Source organism: Nanorana parkeri, unplaced genomic scaffold (genome assembly GCF_000935625.1).
Source record: "Nanorana parkeri isolate BGI_ZX_2015 unplaced genomic scaffold, ASM93562v1 scaffold384, whole genome shotgun sequence".
Taxonomy (NCBI): Eukaryota; Metazoa; Chordata; class Amphibia; order Anura; family Dicroglossidae; genus Nanorana; species Nanorana parkeri.
Genome location: NW_017306652.1, coordinates 1,202,258 through 1,225,191, shown reverse-complemented (window position 1 = coordinate 1,225,191; position 22,934 = coordinate 1,202,258). Strand labels below are relative to the sequence as shown.

General features: G+C 38.9%; 1 protein-coding gene across 1 annotated transcript in view; it reads right to left on the bottom strand.

Moving 5' to 3' along the window:
- The window catches only part of ADGRV1 (adhesion G protein-coupled receptor V1), a gene marked incomplete at its 3' end in the record, with an annotated part of 181,443 nt that overhangs the window by 82,271 nt on the left and 76,238 nt on the right, over positions 1 to 22,934 (bottom strand). The window contains exons 26-39 of the mRNA XM_018559232.1: positions 17,260 to 17,399; positions 15,818 to 16,427; positions 14,475 to 14,690; positions 13,535 to 13,750; positions 11,202 to 11,446; positions 10,443 to 10,624; positions 9,161 to 9,972; positions 7,269 to 7,478; positions 5,713 to 5,843; positions 5,046 to 5,145; positions 3,247 to 3,426; positions 2,928 to 3,088; positions 1,184 to 1,277; positions 108 to 186 (exon numbers count right to left, since the gene is read on the bottom strand). Coding sequence (XP_018414734.1) covers positions 108 to 186; positions 1,184 to 1,277; positions 2,928 to 3,088; positions 3,247 to 3,426; positions 5,046 to 5,145; positions 5,713 to 5,843; positions 7,269 to 7,478; positions 9,161 to 9,972; positions 10,443 to 10,624; positions 11,202 to 11,446; positions 13,535 to 13,750; positions 14,475 to 14,690; positions 15,818 to 16,427; positions 17,260 to 17,399 — 3,376 coding nt within the window. The remainder of the gene's footprint in view (positions 1 to 107; positions 187 to 1,183; positions 1,278 to 2,927; positions 3,089 to 3,246; positions 3,427 to 5,045; positions 5,146 to 5,712; positions 5,844 to 7,268; positions 7,479 to 9,160; positions 9,973 to 10,442; positions 10,625 to 11,201; positions 11,447 to 13,534; positions 13,751 to 14,474; positions 14,691 to 15,817; positions 16,428 to 17,259; positions 17,400 to 22,934) is intronic.

Sequence of the window (22,934 nt, the reverse complement as noted above, 5' to 3'; positions counted from 1 at the left end):
TAAATTTGCCAGGAAGGTGACAATACCATTTAACTTCTAAAATACACAAATGTTTTTAACACAGCTAAGAACTAGAAGCAAAAAGTTCCGGAATATGTTATGCAAACCTTGTCCTCTGCCATTCTATAACTCCTTGGACACCATCATTTGCATCAATAATGATCTGAGCTGTCATCCCTTCAACATCTTTGACAATAATGAACAACAATTAAAGAAGACAAAAACAAAAGATATAAAACTCCATGATAACCCAACATCCATAAAAGTGTTAGATTGATACAGTATAACAACTAAACGGACAAGAAGACAGTAAAAGTAAGACATACAGGTAAAGCTGTAATAATAGTTAAAAAATTTAAAGTGACAACCAATTTTTACTACTAATAAACCATTTAGGCCCCATTCGCACCAGGACAGAAGCAATTTTTGAAAGGGCGTTTTTAACCGTGTTTCACTGCTGAAATGCAATTAAAAACATCCAAAACACGCTAATTAGCGATTTTCCATTGACATCTATATGGAAATCGCAATGATCAATGTTAATAAATTAGCTCAGGGAGCATTTTGGGGGGCAGGTGGTTCATATCACACGGAGCCGCGCGGTTGCATGAACGGTCCCCATAGGAATGTATGGGGTTGTTCATTTCGGAGGTTCAACGTCAACAAATCAGCGTGACCGAACCGTCCTGGTGTGAACGGGGCCTTATACTATGGAAGAGACAGAGCCATATTTACAGGAAAGGTGAGATGTTTGTTGCCCATAGCACCAAGAGACGCGTTCTTTTTACACTAGTATCATGACATGTGTCATATGATTGCTAGCTATGTGCAATACTTAAAACCCATGGTATCAAAAAAAGATAATTTTATATTAATACCAAGTTAATGAATAAACTGATCTATCTGTAGAAGATTTGTTGTTACCTTTCATCCTGTAATAGATTAATTCTATTAGCATGCAAGAAAGGAAATGAAAATAAAAGCAAGAGTTAAAGACTTCAGAAAACAATAAGTAGTATAACTAATGTAAGTAATTCTAAATGGATTGCAAGCCTTGATTTGTTTTCTGATCAGCCACAGGTTTCTGTGTTTTTCACATTTAATAAATACAAATAGGCTCTACATACAAACATTTAATAAGCCAGAGTGAGTATAAATCCAATACATAATAACATAAGAATACCAAGGCGTGGAGGTGAGGAGGTTGGTAACTTCACCATGAGTTCAACTGATATTAGCGTCACAAAAATGTGCTCTTGAAGTTCTGGTATGTCATCCTGTTAAAAAAAGCAGATATTATTATATTACAATTTGGAAAAGAAATCAGCAAAGATGCATTTAATTAAAACTTTGTTGAGAGAAATATAGGGACAGCCACTGCTGACCTCTTTGTTTGAAAATACTTCTCTGACTGCCACGTTAATCATGTCTAGCTGCCTTCAACATTTTTAGAGTCGCTGACAAGCTGCATGCTTTTTTGGGGTCTATGAGGCCATAGACAGTCAGGTAACTGGCATTTTCAGTAGGAGGCCAGCAAAGGCAGTGTAAGTGTACATATTTATTTCAGATCTAGCTCTGCTGTCTTGCAGAGGTGCTTGAAACACGAGAATTAGTAAAGATAATTACAAACCCTTTGACAATTAAGAAACGTATTTATAGTTCAGCTGTGCACTTAGTTGTTTATCTGGAGGACAAAGGCACAAAAGATGGTGCCCAACTTTGGCTCAGTGATAGGGTAAACTTGTTCCTAGTGGCATAATACAAGTAATAATTCCATGCAATGTAAATGCATGGAGGAGACCAATCTAAAGAGTATTTTCACTTTTGCAGCCAAATTAGGATAACATATTTTTTAAAATTTGTTACATGTTTCTCATTCAGGTAGCGTCATTTAAAGAAAAAAATTAAACTGCATTAAGTACAAAAAATGCTTGATTATGTAAGAAAGGTGTTCTTTGTGCTGAATTTTCCTCTTTAATGCAAAGGGGGTGGGGAGATTAATGTTAACAAAAATGAACCCTATCTATATGATTCTGGCAGATCGCATTATCAGTTGAGAACTACATTTGAACACTGTTTGTCCCAACAAAGGGTGAAAGTGACATTAAAGTCAGAATTCTTTTTTCCCTTTTCCAATCCTGCTGTAAGGACTTATCTTACCTCTTTCTTCAATCATCTTCTTTTTTACTGTCCTTTTCAGCTGTCCCTCCAGCGCTGGTGTGGGTCTCCAAACTAGCGCTGCCTCCTCTGTCCTCCTCTTCTCTGATGTCCCACGTAGTCTGTGCGGGTGCACGCTGCTCCATATACTTACCTTGTGTCTCTCCCCGTCTCCCGGCTGAACATTTGAACTGTGCATGCCCAAGATCATTTGCGGCCGCCTGATAAATTTTAAGACGTTCAGACGGGAGCGCACGGCGAAGACACAGGTGAATTTAAAGCCTTTTTAAAAGGTTTTTTTAAATGTTTTTGCATATATCTACTGCTTGCTAGCAGTAGATATATGCAAAAACAGCTGAGGGTTTAATAACCCTTTAAGGCTCTAGAAGTATTGTATGTTAATGAGGGGAAGCTCAGTCTGTCTTTCGATGGGGACATGCAGAGTTTCTGGTTACTGAAAATGAGAGAGAAGCTTGCAAAGCCCAGCTATGCAGACATGCCTAAAAAGAAAGAAATATGTTATTTCTAAAAAGAATGAAAATTCTTGTTAGATCTGCTGTGTGAATAGAAACACATAACAAATATATAGTGGGGGTTTCTCAATTTAGCTGGAATAATATGCCTACCAACTTCATATAAACCAGATGGGGCTATTTTGTTGTTTTTCTCTTTTTCTGAATTACGTACAGTTTTTAGCACAAAGTTACATAATAAAATATAGATAGCAAAGTGTTGGTGTGGTAGAAGAGTTGTAGATGATAAGATTTTACCTCCAGTATAGGTACATTAATTACAGCAGTTGTCTGGCCATCTTTCAGTATCAGTGATCCAGATGCAGCAATGTAGTCCAGTCCTGGCTCTGCACAACGGATGTCAGTCTCATTCAGCTGATGTACCAAATCCTCAGTGGTATATGTGATATTAATATCTCCTAAAAAGTGCACAGAGATAGAAATATATTATATGGTTTATAACTCAGTTTACTGAGACACCCATTGATAACTGAACGACAATTAACAAAAAAACGCAACTGTATTAATTCATACATAAAAATAGTGTATCAATAATTAGAGTGACAAAACAACAAACCTAAGGAACCATATTCACGGTTTATAAATAGCTGAATGGTTTTATTGGCTTCTTGGGTTACAACAAGCCTGGATGAAGGTGCAAAATTTAGCAGCCCGTGGGGTTCATCACTGGCTTCTACAGTCAGAACAGCTTCATATCCCTGTTTATCAAGAACAGCTTCCCCTGGTCCAGAAATTCCTGAAAAATAAACACAGCCGCATTACAGCAGATACTCTATTTCTAAACACTAGTATGGTTTATTGATGAGGGTTAGTTTCTAATTGTTAAATTCATCTTTTTGTAACTTCCCTCTTCCAATAGAAAGTAAGTGACTTCTGGATAAACCATCTTTTCGTAGACAGACTTAGCAACACGTATATCAACTGCACTGCTATAAAAGCTGTTTGCATGGAGTGGTCACATATTTACTCTGATTTCTATCTACAGTCTAAAACTAAATTGTATCTGTGGGTTAAAGCCCAACACCTCACACCTTTAATATCTTTATTGTCTTGTACTTCCCCTGTACACAGAAAAGTCCTAAGTCTTTAAAGTGACAACATTGCAGACAGTGATTCTGTATACCATTTTACTCTAAGAGCACACATTTAAGATGCTTGCTATTGCCTTTATTAGCCAGAAAAGCAGTCAATGGTAGACATATTGTGGTGTATGCTCTTACCCTTTCCCCCTTCTTGGTCTCTTAATATTGTTCTTTTGAGCTCATTATGTGAAACGTACCCTTGTTTTTGTCCCTTTGTGAGCATCTAATATACATGATTTGTTATAACAGCTATTACTATGCAATGATATGACCTTACCTGACTGTCTAATAGTAAGTATCCTATGTGTGTATTTTATTTTGTTGTCTTGTCCAAAAACCATAATAAAACATGTGTGATAGCAAAATGGAATACAGATTCAGACATAATGGAATAAAGAGACAGACAACCACATTCTTATAAGTAGGCTTTTTGGGATCATGTGATATTTAAAGCAGAAGTGCTTCTGTGGTTATATAGCACTGTTGCGCAAACAAAGGGAGCTGAACCAGAGACATTAAGCATGCTTTTATTGGGCTTCCAAAACCAAATAAAGAGTGACGAGTCCATCTGCAAGTTGCAGTGAGGTGATCAAGTGGGTTTCAAGTGGGGTACAGGAGTAGAATGGCTAAAGGTTTGAAACTCTCCCAGCTCTTTATTACTCTTTCAGTCTATGTTCCTATTCTCCTGCCTTCCTAGTGGTCCCAGAAGGATAATCACAAGACACTTCTCTTTCATGCCGCAAAGTGTGAAGATCTGGCTTGGGACCAAGGTTTCCAATCCTCTGATGGGCCCCCCAGTATTGATGGGCTCATGGCATCCAACTTTTTAGCATTTAAAGTAAAGTGACAGTGTTTACAACTATGGCAGGGGCACTGTTTTCACAATTAAGGGAAGGAACAGATATATATATATATGTTGCTACATTATTTGTAAAGCACTTCCTAACAATTTGGTATTAAATAAATAACTTATATTCAAATACAAATAAATAATATCACACTATGTTATATCTGGAAGAAAGACCCATTATGTACACCTGTTTCCATGTATAAATCAGAAGAACTGGGTTAGATTTTAAAAACCATGATGGGAACCGTCAGGGAGGTGAAGTTCATGGCCAGAATAAATGAACAGCATGTCCATGTGTCAGAAAAGCATAACTAATTAGAACCAACTGTCCAATGACACGCACAAGCAAGACAAGCAGAATGCAGAGCAGAACTGTGCAATGTATGACGTGTGGCTGGAGGTGCATTCAAAGATCATTCCTACCTTCAGTTAGCACACTGTACAAGATGAGCCGATATTCCTCTTTCTCCTCAGGGATTTGATCATCCAGCAAATGGAGAGTAATAGTTGTGTTCAGGAACCCCTATTAATGATAAAGAAATGCATATAATCCACACAGTTGCATTTTGGAACTGTAATTGCTTACAATTATTTCATTAATTTACAAGGAATTGTTAGAGTCAACCACAATGAAAAATGAACATACTGTATATCTGTGTGAAACAGTCCTGACTGCAGTGCAATTATTTAGGAAACAAAATTATTTAGGGAAAATTAAGAAACAGTTATGTATCAGAGTGAATGGCTGTGTGTGTTTGGTCACGTGATCTCTGATGAAATGGAGAATCAGTGTTCAGATTTGCTGATCCTTCCCTGCGTCAAAGGTTATGTGACCAAAAGCCTAGGTCATGTGGCCAGCACTGGATAGAGGCTGGACCAGTGTTTTCCGTCAACATTTGAGTATAGGTCATTACTCTATTGAGAGAATAGTTGTCAGCATGCATTCAACTAAACCAAGTAGAGAAGGTCTAAGCTAGCACAATTAAACATATTTGGAAATGGGGTGTAAAGATGAAAGAAAAACCCTTTAACAGGGATAAGTACACATAATTTCATAAGAAGATTCAGTCTTTGAGCTCAGTCCATTTACCTCCGGAAAGAATATAGTTCCTGTACTGTTTTCAAAGTTTTGGTCTACACGGTTCCCCTCAATTCTCCAGTGAACTGTGACATTTCCACGTCCAGGGAAAGTCCGTACGACATGAAAGTGCAGTCTTTCTCCTACAATAACACAAACACATGAAATCCAGTGCAAATTACAGGGCATGCCACTTGGCAAAATATGGACCCAGGCTTCTCAGAAATGGATCATGTGTATGATAAATAAGTTGTCAGGTGTTGTCAGTCACTGGACTTATCTAATTGGAAGAAGATTGGGCAGTATTGTATGCACAGCTGGATGTATTTCTTAAAAATCATCTATAAAATCAGTGTTCAGAGAGCACATTCAAACTGCTGGGCTTGTTTCCTCACAGCTCTGCTTCTCTCATTAATATAATGTGGCAAGATATTGCTGTAGCCCATAAGTCCAAAGAGAGAGACCAAATCGACTAATAACAAATGAGACAGATAGCAGAGGCTTGCTCTCAGATTCTTAATGACAAGCCACTACGCACTGGGCAGTTCTATGGTCAAGCAATATACTGTATAATACTATACATCATATGCAATAATGAGATTGTGTTTTCTCCCTGTTTCCTATTGAAATAATAGTGTCACTGCTAGATATAACCATGCCTAAAAGTAAGGTGCTAATTTTGTCCCAAAAAGCATAGATCAATACAAATTGTCAACATTATGGCCTGAATTGTGGGTTTCACTCATTAGTAGACACATCTTTTTAAAGCACTAGGCCCATCAACAATGTAACACAATTACACAATTAAGGAGAATAAAAGGGGGAGGCTTCAGAAAGTCACAGAAGTCTTTAGCAATGCTTTACGCATGAGGATCACAGCAGTGAACCACTGTAGGATCAAATTATATGCAGCTTGTTTAGTCTAAGTTTCTCTTATTCAATGCAGTTTACAATGAAAAGGAAAACAGTTAAAACTTGCTTTCATACTAGGAATCATATACACATACTGCTGGCACAAAGCATCACTACTCCAATTCCCATTAAGACTTGTCACCCTGTGAGAGCCTCCCGGGTACAGGTAAACAAGCTCTTCTGTGCTCCTGTTAATGCAATAATAGTAAGAAAAGTTGCCGCACACTGTGGACACCACAGATCAAAGTCTTTATTGAAATCCCTCTGTCCCGGTCACATGAATGTTCCGAGCCATACATCTGCACACCTCTAATGTGTTTCACCACTGTGGGCTTAATCCCAGAGATGATCTCTAAGATTATCTCTACAATTAAACCATGAGGGGTAAAACGCATTACAGGTATGCTGTTGTGTGGTGGGGAACATTCATGTGACCGGGACAGAGGAATTTCAATAAAGACTTTAATCTGTGGTATCCATGGTATGTGGTAACCTTTCTTACTATTTGTATATCAAGTAGGAATCCAATACATCATATATGTGCCAATGATATCATAACAACATCCGGTCAGAAAAAAATTCACCAGTTAAAACTGTGCAATAAACCTGTCTCAACCAGTTTAAGGTAAATATTACAATAGAAAAAAGGTGCTCACCTTCTCGGCCAATCACTGATCTTGATGCTGTTTGAAAACCAATTATGCCAGCAACATTGTCATTAGCCAAAATGATTATAGTGACTGTGTTAGAACTAGGAAGAATGCGGCTTCCTCCTTCTGTATATGTCAGTGCGATTTCAATGCTTTCATTGTCCTCAGGGTCTGAATCATCCAGTATGATCAATGTGACCACTTTACTTGTTTCACCTAACAAACACAAACACATCTGAGATTAAGTTGAAAGACAGTCACAGATTATAATACCATTTTAGAAAAATATCCTGACTTTTTATTTGCACTGTAACCCAACCAATGTAACTTACATCAGAAACAGCCTTACTACATTGTGTATCTATCACTTCCTAATAAGCACATGGATTCAGATTAGTCAGGTTCATTGTAGCTGATTGCATATAATTATGATGAACGTAAAGACCGTAAACCATTATTTTCTGGCAAAATGTGGTCCAGAAAAAGTAGAACTGTGGTACCACAATGTAAATGATTGGAAGGTAACAAAACACAGATATTTGCAAGCTTACAAAGCTAAAAGTTAAAGTGACACTAAACTCTGGAGTTACATCTCAGAAATGCATTTAAGTACCTTAACTATTTACAAAAATGTACCTTATTTGTGTATCACTCGGCTGTAGATCCTCAAATCATCTCTTGATTTATGCTGACACTGTCCTTCCTTCTAAAGGGTGGCTACTTGTGTTTCCCATGGTCTCTGTGTGTGTTGTAAAGTAGTCATCACTCCAAGCTCACTCCTGTGATTAATAAACTAAACATGAGATTGCAGTTCATCATTGGAATGAGCTTGAAAGGAAGGACAGTGTCAGCATAAATCAAGAGATGATTTGAGGATCTACAACTGAGTGAAGCACAAATAAACAATATTTATGTTAATAGTTGAGGTACTCAAATGCATTTTTAAGATTTAACTCCTGAGTTTAATGTCACTTACATTTTTAGCCTTGTAAGCTTAGAAATATATGTGGTTTGTTACCTCTTCTCATTTACATCGAAGTACCACAGTAGCACATCTCTGGAGCATAGTCACTTCAATGTGAACGTTAGCTGACATCACAATGAAATTTAAATGTAGTGAACATGTCACAGATGTTTACCCAGTTGGCACTTTGAAAAGACTGAAGGCATGGATCAAAACTGGAATAAACATGAAGTTGTTGGTCTCAGCACCCTGATTCTCGGATTTACTAGTTTTTAAGGCTGCTTTCTTTTAATTCAGTTTCCTTGTTTTACTAGAAAGATTAAACTTGAATGGTTGCTCTAAGCAAGTTTTTTTTTGTTCTAGCCTGTTGCTTACTGTTTTAATAAATGACTTCAGAGCATGTCGGGCCTACAGTTCTGTAAGCTCTATTCTAGGTTGAATTTCTGTATGCAGCGTGTTCTAGGCAGAACATGATTTATAACATGGCCTGTGAAAGCCTTTGGCCTTAGTCAGCTTTATATCACTGGAGTAACTGTAAATGTTTATATTGCCCTTGGTGATCAATCCATGATTCCACCTGCCATTTGTTTTAGCAGTGCAAGTTGAAAAGTTATACAAAGAAGTGATTGGTTACTTTACTATGTACACTTTTCATTGCACTCATTTTGGTGCGCTGGGGGAACATATCATTACATACTGTATATGCAATATAGAAATCTCTTTGACACATGGAAATATAGGAGCCTATACAGACTACACATGATAATACAACACTCTGTTGCCCAGAAATTCCTACACATATACAATGCAAAAATATAATTACATTTAGGGTAATTATAACAATATTGTCACTGTCATATGTACCACCATCAAGTCTCAGTGCGCAGTACCAGCCCCTGTATTATGTATGCATGCTCTGTGAACATAATTGTACCTTCAGCAAATATTAAAACTTCTCCATCAGCTAAAAAATCAAAATTTCTCTTAGCTGTTCCTCCGACAATGCCCCATTCGACGGTCACTTGTCCCAGGCTTCCCTCATGGCGTTCTATGACAAGCTGTACCGTTGTCTGTGGCTGCTCTTGGACCTCTATATGGTGGCCCTCCATCGTTGCATTGGGACTTCGGGTGTAAATCACAAATACTCCAAAAGCATCTCCATTCATCATGATTACAACCACTGATTTGTTTAGCTGTCCTATAGTTGGCTGATTCTTTATGCTGGCTGTAGCATTCAGCAATCTGACATCAAGAAGAGACACAATGAATTGCTCATTTAATTCTGGGAAACTGTCAGTTAGTATAGAAACAGTAAGATTTGCAAACTCTTCTCCTTCTGGCACGGTAAACCATTGACCTGTGACAGATTCATAATCACTGCCTGCCGTGGCCTGGGAGCTAAACAGTATAGACACATTGGTGCTGTTTTTCCTATAGGTCCAGAATTGTGAGCTGTTGGTGAGTTGAAATGGTAGTGTTGTTATCCAGAAGCACTGAGTAGAGCCAGGGCTTCTGCCATAAGAAAATGCTGAACATACTTGATTTTTCAGGCAAGCAATAGCACAAGCCTGGAGGGGGTTTTCTGCTAATGACACATTGACTGAAGTCCTAGAAGATGCCAAAGGAATACCAGTCACTGGAGCTTCATAGTACGATAGCATATCCTGGCCTCCTTTAACCGCAAGGCCAACTACATCCATTTCAGAGGTGCTGTATAGTACCTGCAAACGACCAAATCTCCCTGCACTGATAGAAAAGAACAAATAGAAAAAAATAAGTGATATGCTCCTTGATTGCTAGATTATGATAATATAAGTAATGAACAGTAAGCAAATACAGAGAAAGAGGTATATTTCCTTTTTGACTTTCTTGTTACTGATTGGATTTTTCTTTCCACAAGTTATTTCTTACAATGGACTAAAATTATTTAATGACTACCACCAGTTTGGAATAAAGTACTAAATATGGCACTCATGGAAAGCAGTGGAGACAAATCCACTGACCTTAATACTTGCGTATTAATTTACTTGGAACAGGTAGACCTGCGTATGTGCCCTCTTGTTACATGGGTGGAAAACAAAAACTTCAGCCTTAATGCTAGTGACAAACTGCATCATACATGTCATGTTTGATTTTGCCCATGATCACACTTTAAGGAGTTAACAACACAAAGTCCTTAGAGACTACCAGACGTTTGCCAAATAAAGTAAACAAACCTTCTCTTGATTGTAATATTTGCATAGGAACTCTTTTCCAGCGGTTCCTGAACTTTGTAAACGGGTTGATAGAAGGAAATGGTTCCATAGGGATTGTCATTGGCTGGTATGGTAATTCTAGCTTTCCCTTCTGCTCCAATTGATCCTCCATTTGAAGCTCCAGTAAGCTCTACTATAATGATCTGAATGTACATTTTAGAGTTAGGCTAACATTCCAGATATTCACACTTGTATGGCGCATAAAGAGGTGTGGAGTGCTTAGTTACCCTATAGCAAATACATGGATTGTACATTTGATCTGTTTATAGTATTCTGCTAAAACAATGGTGTCTGTTGACTAGAATGGTAACAGCATAGCTATTATAAAAAAAACACAGGTTGCAGTAAAGTGACGCATATAGAATCAGATCAAATAAAATAGAGCACTGTGTTAAAAGGTAATAGTAATAAAATAGAACAATGAATTAATAGAGTAAAAAATAGTTTATACATTTTTAACATTTAAATTAAAATAGTAGCAGCAACATAATGAATACAATTAATTAAGATGACAAGGACAATGAACTCAAATGCAATAAAATAGGAGAAGCACAAAACATGTAAACTAGAGGCCACTGTCACTAAGAGATTGATCTGCTATATTCCTATCTACCTAGTGGTCTAGTAGTTGCCTTACATAAATGTTGTGGGAGGAACTCACAAAGGTCTAGAACCACACCTATCCACTCAAGGTAGGTCATTGTTTCACTTTCTGCTTACCTCATCTATTTCAGGAATGTTGTCAGCCATGACTTCTAATAGAAGAATCTGTGTGGTCTCTCCAGGAGCAAAGCTCACATTTCCAGAAGTAATTAGCAGGTCCCCTGCAGCAAGTTCCCCGTGAATGGTAGCCATCCAATGGACAACAACATTGCCTAGTGTCCCAGCATTTCGAATAATCGGCAGATATACACTGAGTGTATTGAAGTCTGGCTCATCTACTGTGACTGATGTCACCTGGAAAACTGATGTCAGATTAACACTATCAATACACACACTTGTAAATATACACGCACTTGTAAATAACATTTTTATACAAGCAAAGTCACCAGCTCTTGGACAGGTATGTATTATTCATCTTGTTTTATGGGGTTTCTTGAGTGCATGAATGGAACCAGCCATTACACATTACAGGAGTCCCATGGATATCCTCCCGGAGTTGGTGAAACAGGGATATATAATTTTTCTTATATAGTTGTAAAAAGACAGGTGTAAGTTTAATCCCTAGATATTACAAAGCCTCTGTGGACCAGGTAAAATCAAAATGTTCCGACAGCCGAGACCACAATCGACCCTGAGGCATATTGATATTAAGAGCCAATGATTTGAATGCATTGACCCACAATCCAGATACCCCAGCAAATTGAGTCAACAATGACAGGTCAAGGGTGAAGTGACAAACAGGAGCAAGTCATCCGCAAATAAAGCACACTTATGCTCCTGCCTACCACAGCCCACTCCCTTAATATTAACATTAGCACGGATCGCAATCGCTAGGTGTTCTATCGCTAATGCAAAAAGCAGTGGGGAAAGTGGGCAACCTTGACGTGTGCCTTTAGCGATAACTATAGAATCAGAGATGTGGCCCTGTAGCCTAATTTGTGCTGACGGGGTGGTGTATAAGGCCCGCAACATGCTCAGAAAGAGGGGGCCAAAACCCCATCTCTCAAGCAGCTGTAAAAGGTATTGCCAAGACACTGAATCAAACGCTTTTTGTAAGTCAATGGACAACAGAAGCCCAGATTGTGATTGCCCTCCATCCCACCCTGACTGCAACAAAGTGATCATATCTATGGCCCTTCTAATTTGATCGGGGCCTTGCCTACCCCTAATGAAGCCCACTTGATCCTTATGAATATAGGAGGGTAGGAAGGAGCTCAATCCATTAGCAAGAATTTAAGTTAGGAGTTTTAAATCATTGTTTATCAGGAGATCGGTCTATAGTTGGAGATTTCCCCCAGGTCCTTGTTGGGTTTAGGAAGAACTGTAAGATAGGCCCTATTTAAATCTGTGTGTAAGGGACCCCCCGTCTCACTTCATTAATGAATCTCTCCAAGTGAGGCACCAAGACATCCGAAAACTTCTTATAATATAAGGCAGGCAGGCAGTGATAATTGTGCCAGAGGTACATCGAATTTTAGGGAATGTATAAACTCTAGGTTTAGGGGATAGTTTAGTAGCTAAAAGGGTACCAATTTTGTCTTTATGGACATATTATTTGTTATCTGACCATCGAAGGCTTTTTTCCTCTTTAGTAGTTAGTAACAAGTTCAATTCTAATCTAGTTTTATCCAGGGATTTCAAGAGATCTAATGACAGAGTCTGCTTATGAGCCCGTTGAAGTTCCGTGTTTTACAGCAATAACAAAAAACAACTCAATCAACACTATTTCAGGACATTGAATCTTGTCTGAGAGATTGTGAAAGGGTTATACAGCCTTGTACACCTTTGATGTTGCCACTCGTGATTGCATGCTACCCAAAACTTTATAATGTGGTCAAAAACATCTAGAAAGTCTGGATCTGTTTTTTTTTTTACTGGATGATATGTGCACCATGATGAAAATATTTTGCACCATTTTAAGAGTGGATATTTAATTGCACATGATCAATATATCAGTAGGTTAGGTCTATGTAATGTAATTTTAGAATTGTTTGTTTTCTTGTTTTAAAAACTAAAGAACTTGTCTCAGGAATAGATCATATCAATAAATAGAGAATAAAAATAGTTACAAATAAAAAATGACATGCTAATTCTATACAAAGTTCCCACTCTTTTTTAGAAACTAAGAAATACAGAGATAACTCATATAACAGTACTTGTCTACCTATTTCTATTAAAAGTTTTTTTTTACATGTATTCATTATAATTTAGTATAAATAATATTGCATAATTTAAATTGTTATCTAATATCTGGCCAATCAGAATATTTCATAGAAATAACCCTTGACAAATGTTTATTTTCGATTAAATTATTTTCTGGTACTTTCCTATATAAAGGTGAGCAAAAAAACGCAATCATTTATTAAGTAAAGCAAAAGTATTTTCCTTACCAAATGATCCATATGGATCATCAGATGCTTCTATGACAATAGTTGCTTCTGTTACATCTCCGACCGTGGCTCCTCCTGTTGTCTGATTTAACAGCAAAACCTTAAATGACTCCTCTACTTCAGGACTGATATCATTAATAATGTAGATTGGCATGGCTTTACTAGTTTCTCCTTCAAGTAACACAACATCTGATGAACCCACAGTGTAATCTTCACCTGAACAATAACACATATAATAAGTATAACATAAAATGTCTAATAAAAAATACTGTGGCCACTCTGATTATTTGAACATCTACAACAAACAGAATTCAAATGTTTTAACAAGAAAATGAGAATATTTTAGAGAATGAGAATATTTTTATCATTTTATCATCAAGTTGCTTACTAGACAGAGACTACTGCTTCTAGAATACCATAATGGTTATTTAGGTATATAAAACTGTTCTAAAATAATATTTGAGGCTAAACTACGGCTACTCAATAAAACCAAAAGTGTCGCCTCTGTACAAAAGAACATTGCTAGCACAACAGGACTGATGTCCATGGGATGGCAACAAGACTGGTTGGATTGACTTTAGTGGACCGGTTGTCACAACAGGAACCGATGGAGCACTGGCAGCTTAAGGCAATTGTGTTCTTTTTCCTAATGTGTCCATAGCTTGATTTTGAACTTGTTCTCTGGGGATGACTGAATTTTTACCTTAAGCTTTGTGCTAAACCCCTGGAAAAAGAAAATCAATCACACATTTCTTAGGACATTCCATACACAAGCAATGTACAAAAAAAGTTGTCCCAGTTGCAAAGAAGTAACATTTTATTTATTAAGTTTTTTGGACAAAATCATGGTTGGCTGTGGATTGAAATTGAATGACAATATGCAATAGCATTAAATGAGAAAAAGTACTGTTGTGTAAATGGCACGATAGCCTGCACTTACCAGCTGTTGCAGTGACTGGCACAGCTTTAAATTTCACTGAAACATCACCAAACATCCCACCAATTCTAGTAACATTTATTATTGTTCCAACATAACTTTCTGAAATGTGCACTAGTGTAGTAGACAGCTGTAGAACACCAAAAGCAGCATCGCTAGCATTTATAATAACGTGTGCAACAGTCTCACTTCTCAACCCAAGACGTGGAGAGTTCAGCACTGTAAAGAAAAGGTGACATTTTTAATGAGAGATCACAAAAGAGTCCTTAGGTGAACTGATGTAAAATGTCTTTTTTTTTGTTCTTTAACATATGGGGCCAATTAGAAGTAGTGTTGGGAAATGGCAAACTATAGAGTTGTGTGCAAATTTACCATCTCAGAGAAGAGCACAGTGAAGCATTATTTATATACAAATTAGCTAGATAACAACACCTATTTTATGACACAAAGAAACATAACTTTAACTATTGTGGTACTCAGACCTCCAAAATAGACAAACACATCTGAAGGTATTAAAGGAGAAGTATTGGGAGAGCAAAATGTACTATACTTTGAGCCGGCGGGTGACACTGCAGGTGTTTCATGCCAGCTCTATAAATCGAGAACTGAATGATCACAAACCGCTGATCGCTCATCTCATGGTCTTCTTCATGCATTGAGTGGTGACTGTTAGTCACTGCACCCCGCACAAGGATTCCTCCCTCCCTTCTCTCTGTTCCCCCAGTGCTCACTGGAGCGACAGACAGGGGATGGGGCGAGCATAGCTGTCTTTGCTTTTAGAGAGGCAGAGCCAGATGTCAATCAGGCAGGGGTGTATCCCGGCCATTATGTCGGGATCTTTCCCGGATGCAGCACGGCTCTGCACTGTCAGCAAATACACACAGAATTACGTCCACTGCTTCCGGTAATCATATAGCAGTACTTTTCAAGAAAAAAATAAGTTTTTCTACAAAGCAGGTGGCATAAGGGGACTAATCCTACCTTCCTCATGCTCATCAACAATTCCAATCAGCCAGCAAGAAATACCTGGCATCTTCTTTTATGGTAAAACACCCCCCTACCACCCCATGATACAGTAACTGAGTGGCCAACCACCATCCTTTACTATACCACTGTTAGACAGAGGCTCGCAATATTACTAACATGGGCAAATCCTGGTAATGTATATGCACAGTATAAATGCTAGGAAATATATTTTAAAATGAGGCAGTAGATATGAGCAACAGATTTTTAAACAGAAATCGATGATAGAAAGGGTCTATTACTGATAGTGGCAAATGTCTACAATTTAAGTTGTGTTAATGTGGTCATGTAAAAATCTTTCTGAGTTATATGTATATACATACCGGGCTGGCGCTGTGCTCTTTCCACTAATGTGACATTGAATAATTCGACAAACAAAGATTCGGATCTCTCTGGTTCATTGTCATCTAATATTGGAAGAAGGATTTTGATTTCACTCTTATTTGCAGTGAAAATGGCATTTCCAGAGATTGGCCAGTAGTCTTTCCCTTGAGTGGCTCTTGCAATACTTGGAGAAATAAATGAAAGTTTTTCAGAGTCCAGAAGTGTTTGATAAGAAACCATAACAGTTCCCATTAGGCCATTCAACCGTTTGATTGTTAAAGAAACATTCTGATCTTTTTCCTCAACTCTAATTGGCCGGTTTGATTCAGAGAATACAAAAAGTCCATAGGGATCATCATTAGCAAATAGCGTCAGTGAAGCATTAGTCAAATCACCCAAACGTCCATCGGAAACATGAGTGATTATAACAGAAAATACTTTATCCAGTTCTGGAATATCATCTGGAGACACTAGAATCGTTATGTTGCCACTTTTTTGTCCAATTTCAAAAGTTACATTCCCAGAGGTGAGAGCCAAGTCTGAAAAAGGATCAGATTCTATTTTCCAAAAAACAGACACCATGGATAAGGCACCTCGGTAACGCACAACCTACAAAATATCAAGTACAATTTAACAGATTGTCAGCATGAAAATAAGACATAGAGGGGTTGTACTGCTACACTACACTATCCCCAAAGACACATAAACTCTCAGAAATGTCCTTGCCCAAAATTTTGATTGGCAGGAAACACTCACGTATCCATATATGACCACTTTTAGATTTACTGGCCTTGGATACAGAAGAGGACTTGGGACTTTTGGCCTGGCAGGCAAATACAACCAACAAAAATATATAAACTCATCTACAAAAAAATGTAAAAAATTTTATACCCTCATCACAAATAATCCTTATGGTTTAGCTTTTCTTAAAACACATTTCCCAGTTTTGCATTCTTCCACCTTTCAGTGACCATTCTGAGCTCCAAAGGAAGACACTCCTGGAATACATTCCTCTCCCAGGCAATGTAATTGCAGTCATAGACAGAGAGCAGACAATAATATAATACTCAGCATCTGTTCCACTCTGAATGAAGTCTGAATAAGGGAGAATCTCAAACCAGACCATCCCAACATATATGACTTGTAGTGGCCAGATGGGCAAATCTTCCTGCCCACCTTCCCCCAGCCCAGTCCTCTCCTGCTTGTATAAGAGACTCTGTATTCGCCATATGGGGACCAATGTTACTTCTGATTTGCATCAATTGTCACTAATAAACCAATGATGGCAAAGGTGGGGTGTTCAGTATTGTTTACATAAACAGATGTCAATGGCACCATAAATGTAGATCAGGAATGTACTGCCCACTCCATAGAGATAAAACAAGCAACACATTCAAACCTAATGAGCTAAAAGAGTCAAGAAATTCTAACATACGGTTACCTGGAATATTACAGCGCTGTATCCGGCTTCTGGTTCAGTTGCATTTATATACAGGGAATCTCGGGTGAATTCAAAAACTCCATGAGCATCATCAGAGTCTTCTATAATCACAGTTATGTTTGAGGCTACACCCAAGCTGGCTGTGCAATCAACAACCAATAGAAATATTATTAGAATGAGGCACCAAACCTGGAAGCCTATGAGTGTGCACAGCTACTACAATATGATTAGGCTCCTTATCTAATTTAAAGCTGAACCCAAAACATATTTCAAATTTACAATTAATGTAGCTCTGTGTTTATTTGTGCATAATTCAATGTATATATTGTTTAAATGCCAGCAGTGTGAGTTCCTGAACTTGGTATTAGTCCCTTGCATTGGTATTAGTCTCACAGCAGAGCTCTGACTAGGTAAGGGAGAGGCAGCAAAAGCAACAAGTGAGTTCTGCTGAGGGCTTATGTGTTAACAAGAAGGATACTGATAGGAGAGAGCAGAATAACAGACAGATGAGCTTATCAGTCTGCTGATTTTTCTTTTACTGTCCAATCACAGCCCAGGTGATAGGACCTGTTAGTCTATGGGGCCAAGAAGCACTTAGGGGGTTATTCACTATGGAGCCGAAGGATACAGCCGTAGCTTTGGCAGATCCTTTGGCTCTCTTTGGCCACTGGAGCCCTTCGGTTCAGTCGAACCGAAGAGCCGCTTTACGGGCTATTCACAATAACCCATACATCACCCGAAGGCAGCCAAGCAGCTCAGCACTGATCTGTCATTAAACAATGACATCACGGCTGGCTCTGCCTAGTTGTTATTCATTGGCCGGGACCTGCTAGAAGACTCTGGCAGATGCCGGCCAATAGGAAACAGTTGGGTGGTGCTAGCTGTCACTGCTAGCTCCGCCCAATTGTTTTTTTCTTCTTTATAATATGTATTTTTTAATCTTCCTATTTTATATCAAAAACTTTTTTTTAACAATCTTTTCATTGTTTTTCTATCCTGCTTTGTACCACGGAGGTACCGAGCCGAAGCCGAGCCGAATGCTGCTCAGTGGCATTCGGCTATTCACTAACTGCCGTTTGGCCCCTGTGAGAATAGGGGCGAACGGCAGCAGGTGAGCTGCTGGAGCTTAGGCTCAGCCTATCCAGATGTTGGATCGGCTGAGTCGAAGTCGTTTTGCACTGACCGAAGCAAGCCAATGTACGGCTGATTTTAGCCGATGTACGGCTGAAATCAGCCTTACAATCCAGACGTGAATAGCCGAACAGCGTTCGACATACTTCACTTCGGCTCGGCTATTCACTCGGGGACCTTCGGCAGCTTTGTGAATAACCCTGTTAATCTGCCAAAAAGAAGCTAATGTACTTTTTTCCAGCAGCGGCATTTTGCTACAAGTGACACAATGCTCAAGTGTGAGCATGGCCATAGGAATGAATGGGATTTTGTTTTGGGAGGTTTTTTTTTTTTTTAAAGTTTTTTTAGGGCAGAAAAAGTGCTACAAAATGCTAGGTGTGAACGGAGCCTAAATGTGCAATAGAAAAAAGTCAGGTCCTCTGCTCTCCCAGCCAGGTTTGTGAGTGGCAGGGCTGTGTAAATTTCAGGACTGGATGGATAGAAATACAAATCCTTTGGCAAATTAAACAGTTTGCTTATATGTATTTCAACTGGGTATTTAGCCATTTGTTTGGAGTTCAGCTTTAAAATAAAATGTGTTATAATCAATATACTGTATGTCTAGTAATAATATAACATTTAATATGATGTAAACATTTCTCTAAATAAAGCTAAGACCTGATAATGACTGACATTATACATTTACTTTAGACTGAATGCATGTATTATTGTTTTTAGTAGGGATGCACCGATACTTTTCGAGTACCAATGGCGATACTTGGCATTTTCACAAGAACTATCAGCGTTGCAGCAGTTGCAGCTGGGACCTTTCTCTGGTGCTCCACCACTGTCCTGAAATCATTAGTCTGTATTGTTTTAGAAAAACTGTCACATGACAATAAACAAAAATGTATCAGTACTTGTATCTGTGAGTACTTGGGCAAGTATCAGAACTTGTACTCGCAAAACTGGTATCTGTGCATCCCTTTATTTATATTCATAAAACCAAAATCATACATTAAAACAGAGATGTACAAATCCCAGGAGCCCCGTGTGCTCCTTACAAATGACAGCTGCCTCCTAACTTTTGAATTTTTATCTACTCTAGTCTTGGAGCTCGAAAAGTATCGGTACTTGTACTTGTACCGAGTACTGTACTTGGTATCGGTGCATCCCTAATTTTTAGTTGAAAACTCTTGAGAATTTGCTATAAAATGATCAATAAAAACAGTGCTAATCCTTAGAGAACATTCAACCCCAAACTGGATAACATTTCTATCTTTTTTTATCCTTTGTTGTATCTCAGTGCTGCTAAACTGTTGCAGCCTTTTTGCGACCATTTCCTGTCTACATGCATATGGTTATGGCTGCATGGCATTTCCCAGGGCATGGTCCATTGACAACAATGGACCATGCCTGCATAATATGCAGTGAGATAGCCACTTTAATCTTCACTGGAAGCCCTTCAGTGACAAAGAGTTGTAAGTGCCTGAAGAACGTACGGCAAGTGGCCTAAGGACCTCTGTGGCAGGTTCACCAGGTTTTTTTTAAAAGTTGCAGATTAAAATACTTTCTAAAGGACTTATGAAATGTCATTAATGTGTTAAAGTTTATGAGATTTTAGTGATTGAATTTACACATACATGGTTATTCACAAAGCTGCCGAAGGCAGCCGAGTGAATAAACGGGCCGAAGTGAACAGTCGAACGAGGTTCGGCTATTTACTCCAGCTCAGTATGACTATTCACTCCGGCTCAGTCCACCCAGCTGTCATTTGCGGGGCGAATTGCCAGCCTTCGGCAGGCCATTCTCCCCGCTTCAGCTGTCACTTCGGCTCAGTTCGGCTCAGGAGCGGATTGTAAATAGCCCATACAGCAGCCCTTCGGTTCAACTGAATCTACGGCTGGATCCTTTGATTCAATAGTGAATAACCCCCATAATTTTAGTACAACTAATCAGGATGCACTCCACTGACATCAGACCAGTACACTGGGTTATTGAACGTAAAGTGACATATCTAACCAAAACGTTTGTGGAGTAGGGGATGATTTGGGGTTTTTTATTACTGTATGAGCTTCCACTGGGGAGGATTTTTGTGACTTTCTGAGACAATCATGGTGATCACCAGGACAAGAATTAAGGCAAAACCTCCCTAAAACCAGCTTTATGCAGTTAGAATTCCTTTAAAAAAATGTTTTTCAGAACATTCGTTGGATTTTCTAATAGTTAATTAGGCCAAATCAACCGTATTTCGATCATAGTGATGAAAAGAATCAAAGGAGCAGGATGAATGAAATTCTAGCAGCGAATATTTTTTGTTCAGGAAACACCATTCATTCTAAAATTGAATGTTAAAATCAAACTAAATTTTGAATGACATTTGTTAAGTCTCTGGTGGTATTATCAAATGTTCTGCTGGGATTTTCTGTATGCATGTTCTTCTAAAAATCTACCAGAAAGTAATGAAAACCTGAAAGGAATTCTAACCTTTAGTCACTTATTTAAAACTACGAAAATATTTTGGCTTTTGGCTAGTTTTGGCTACATCTACAGCAATGGTTAATAAACTAGACCTTATATGTGCCACTTTCTAACACAAAAAGTATTCCAAACAAGTATTCAGTCAACATTTTTATGGAGCTCCGCCTATTTTTATCAAGAGGACTTGCTAAAGATGGACTGAACTCGGTTCAAACTTTGACAATGACATGCTAATGCTTTGACTTATCTCCACTGCAAGACCCATGAGTGCCTATATGCCTGCTTTGGAATTGTATGGATATTTTTCTGGATAAGCACCCGGGCATTTACCATACAAATAGAGAGCGTTGTGTACCCATGGGACTATAGATACTGTATATTTGAGGTGCATTATTTTTTTATTATCACAAAAATATCTGTGAGTTTAGTCTTGCAGATATCAAACTGGCACTTATTGTCCTGCTTCTGTGGTTTTGTCCATTTTTTTCCCTAATGTAACATGCTACATGCTACATAACAGATTATTCTATAAAAATAATGTGTTGGCTTATTTTATTTAGAATATATATATATATATATATATTACAGAAAATTGTTTTCATACTTACCGTAATTTTCTTTTCCTGGCTGATCCTCATGTCGGCACAGTATGGGTCAGCTCCCCCCCTCTGACCCCACATGACCACCCTTAACAAGCTAATAAAAAGGAAGTCCCCTCCCCTCATACCTGTTCAATAACAAGCCGAGCGACAGGCAATCAGGGAAGGGAAAGCATGCCGACATGTGGATGAGCCAGGAAAAGAAATTTACAGTAAGTATGAAAACCATTTTCTGTATTCCTGGCTCACCTCATGACGGCACAGTATGGGATATAGCAAGCCTAAACCCCTACTGGGCGGAGAAAACCACGTAATAAAAACTCTCAAACATGAAATACTGCAAAAATAGAAAAAATGTATTTTGCGAAGGCTGACGCCAGGACAGCCGACCCAAATCTGGTCAATCTGGCCGTCGCCACATCCACCTGGTAGTGTCTGACAAAAGTATTCTGCGAGCTCCATCTAGCCGTTTTGCAAATATCTTCGATGGACACCCTCGCATTTGCCACCCAAGAGGTTGCCACTCCCCTCGTGGAGTGAGCCCGCACTTCTGCTGGAGGAGTAAGACCCTGATTCACGTATGCACACTTGATGACAGATTTAATCCACATAGATAACACTCTAGGCAGTGCCACAAACCCCTTGTTTGAGCCCCTTGGTAAAAGGAAGAGACGATCCGACCTCCAAAACTCTTCAGTTCTGTGAAGATATTCTCTCATAAGCTCAACTGAATCCAAGGCTGGCAATAAGTCAGAATCTGAAGAGTGTGCCAAGGTGTGACAACCTGGCAGCACCCCCTCCCAATCTGAGTGAAAGGATGAAGCCATCTTAGGCCTAAATTCGCGAGATGGCCGCAAAATCACCTTATCGTCCAGTAACACACAAAAAGGTTCTTTACAGGAAAGAGATGTCAGTTCGGATACCCGTTTAGCTGAGGTAATAGCCACCAGAAAAAGAAGCTTTTGAGTAAGGCACCACAAAGTACACTGAGAAAGCGGATGATACGGCCGAACTGCTAAGGCAGCCAAGACCAGGTCCCAAGATGGGAATAGAGCTTTCCTCGGAGGCCGTATCTTCACTTCGGCCCTCATGAATCTGCGTAGCAGGGGATCATCTGCCCACTTGACACCTGTAAATGCCGACAAGGCTGAAATTTGCACCCGTAACGAGTTATAGGCAAGCCCTGCGTCCAGGGTCGACTGTAAAAGTCCCAAAATCTCAGTCAATTCTGCGTGTAAAGGCTGGAAGTGATTTGCCTCTGCCAAGAATAGAAATGTGTTCCAAATTCTGGCATATGTAGCGTTTGTTGATGGGCCTCTAGACCTGCCCAAGGTTTCTATCACCTTGGCGGACAGCCCCTGACTCTTCCACCTTGAGGCTTCACCAACCATGCCGCTAGATGCAACCACTTTGGGTTGGGGTGTTGCCAGTGACCTTGCAGCAGTAGATTTGTGTGGAAAGAACCATGGGGGGGCAACTGGCATT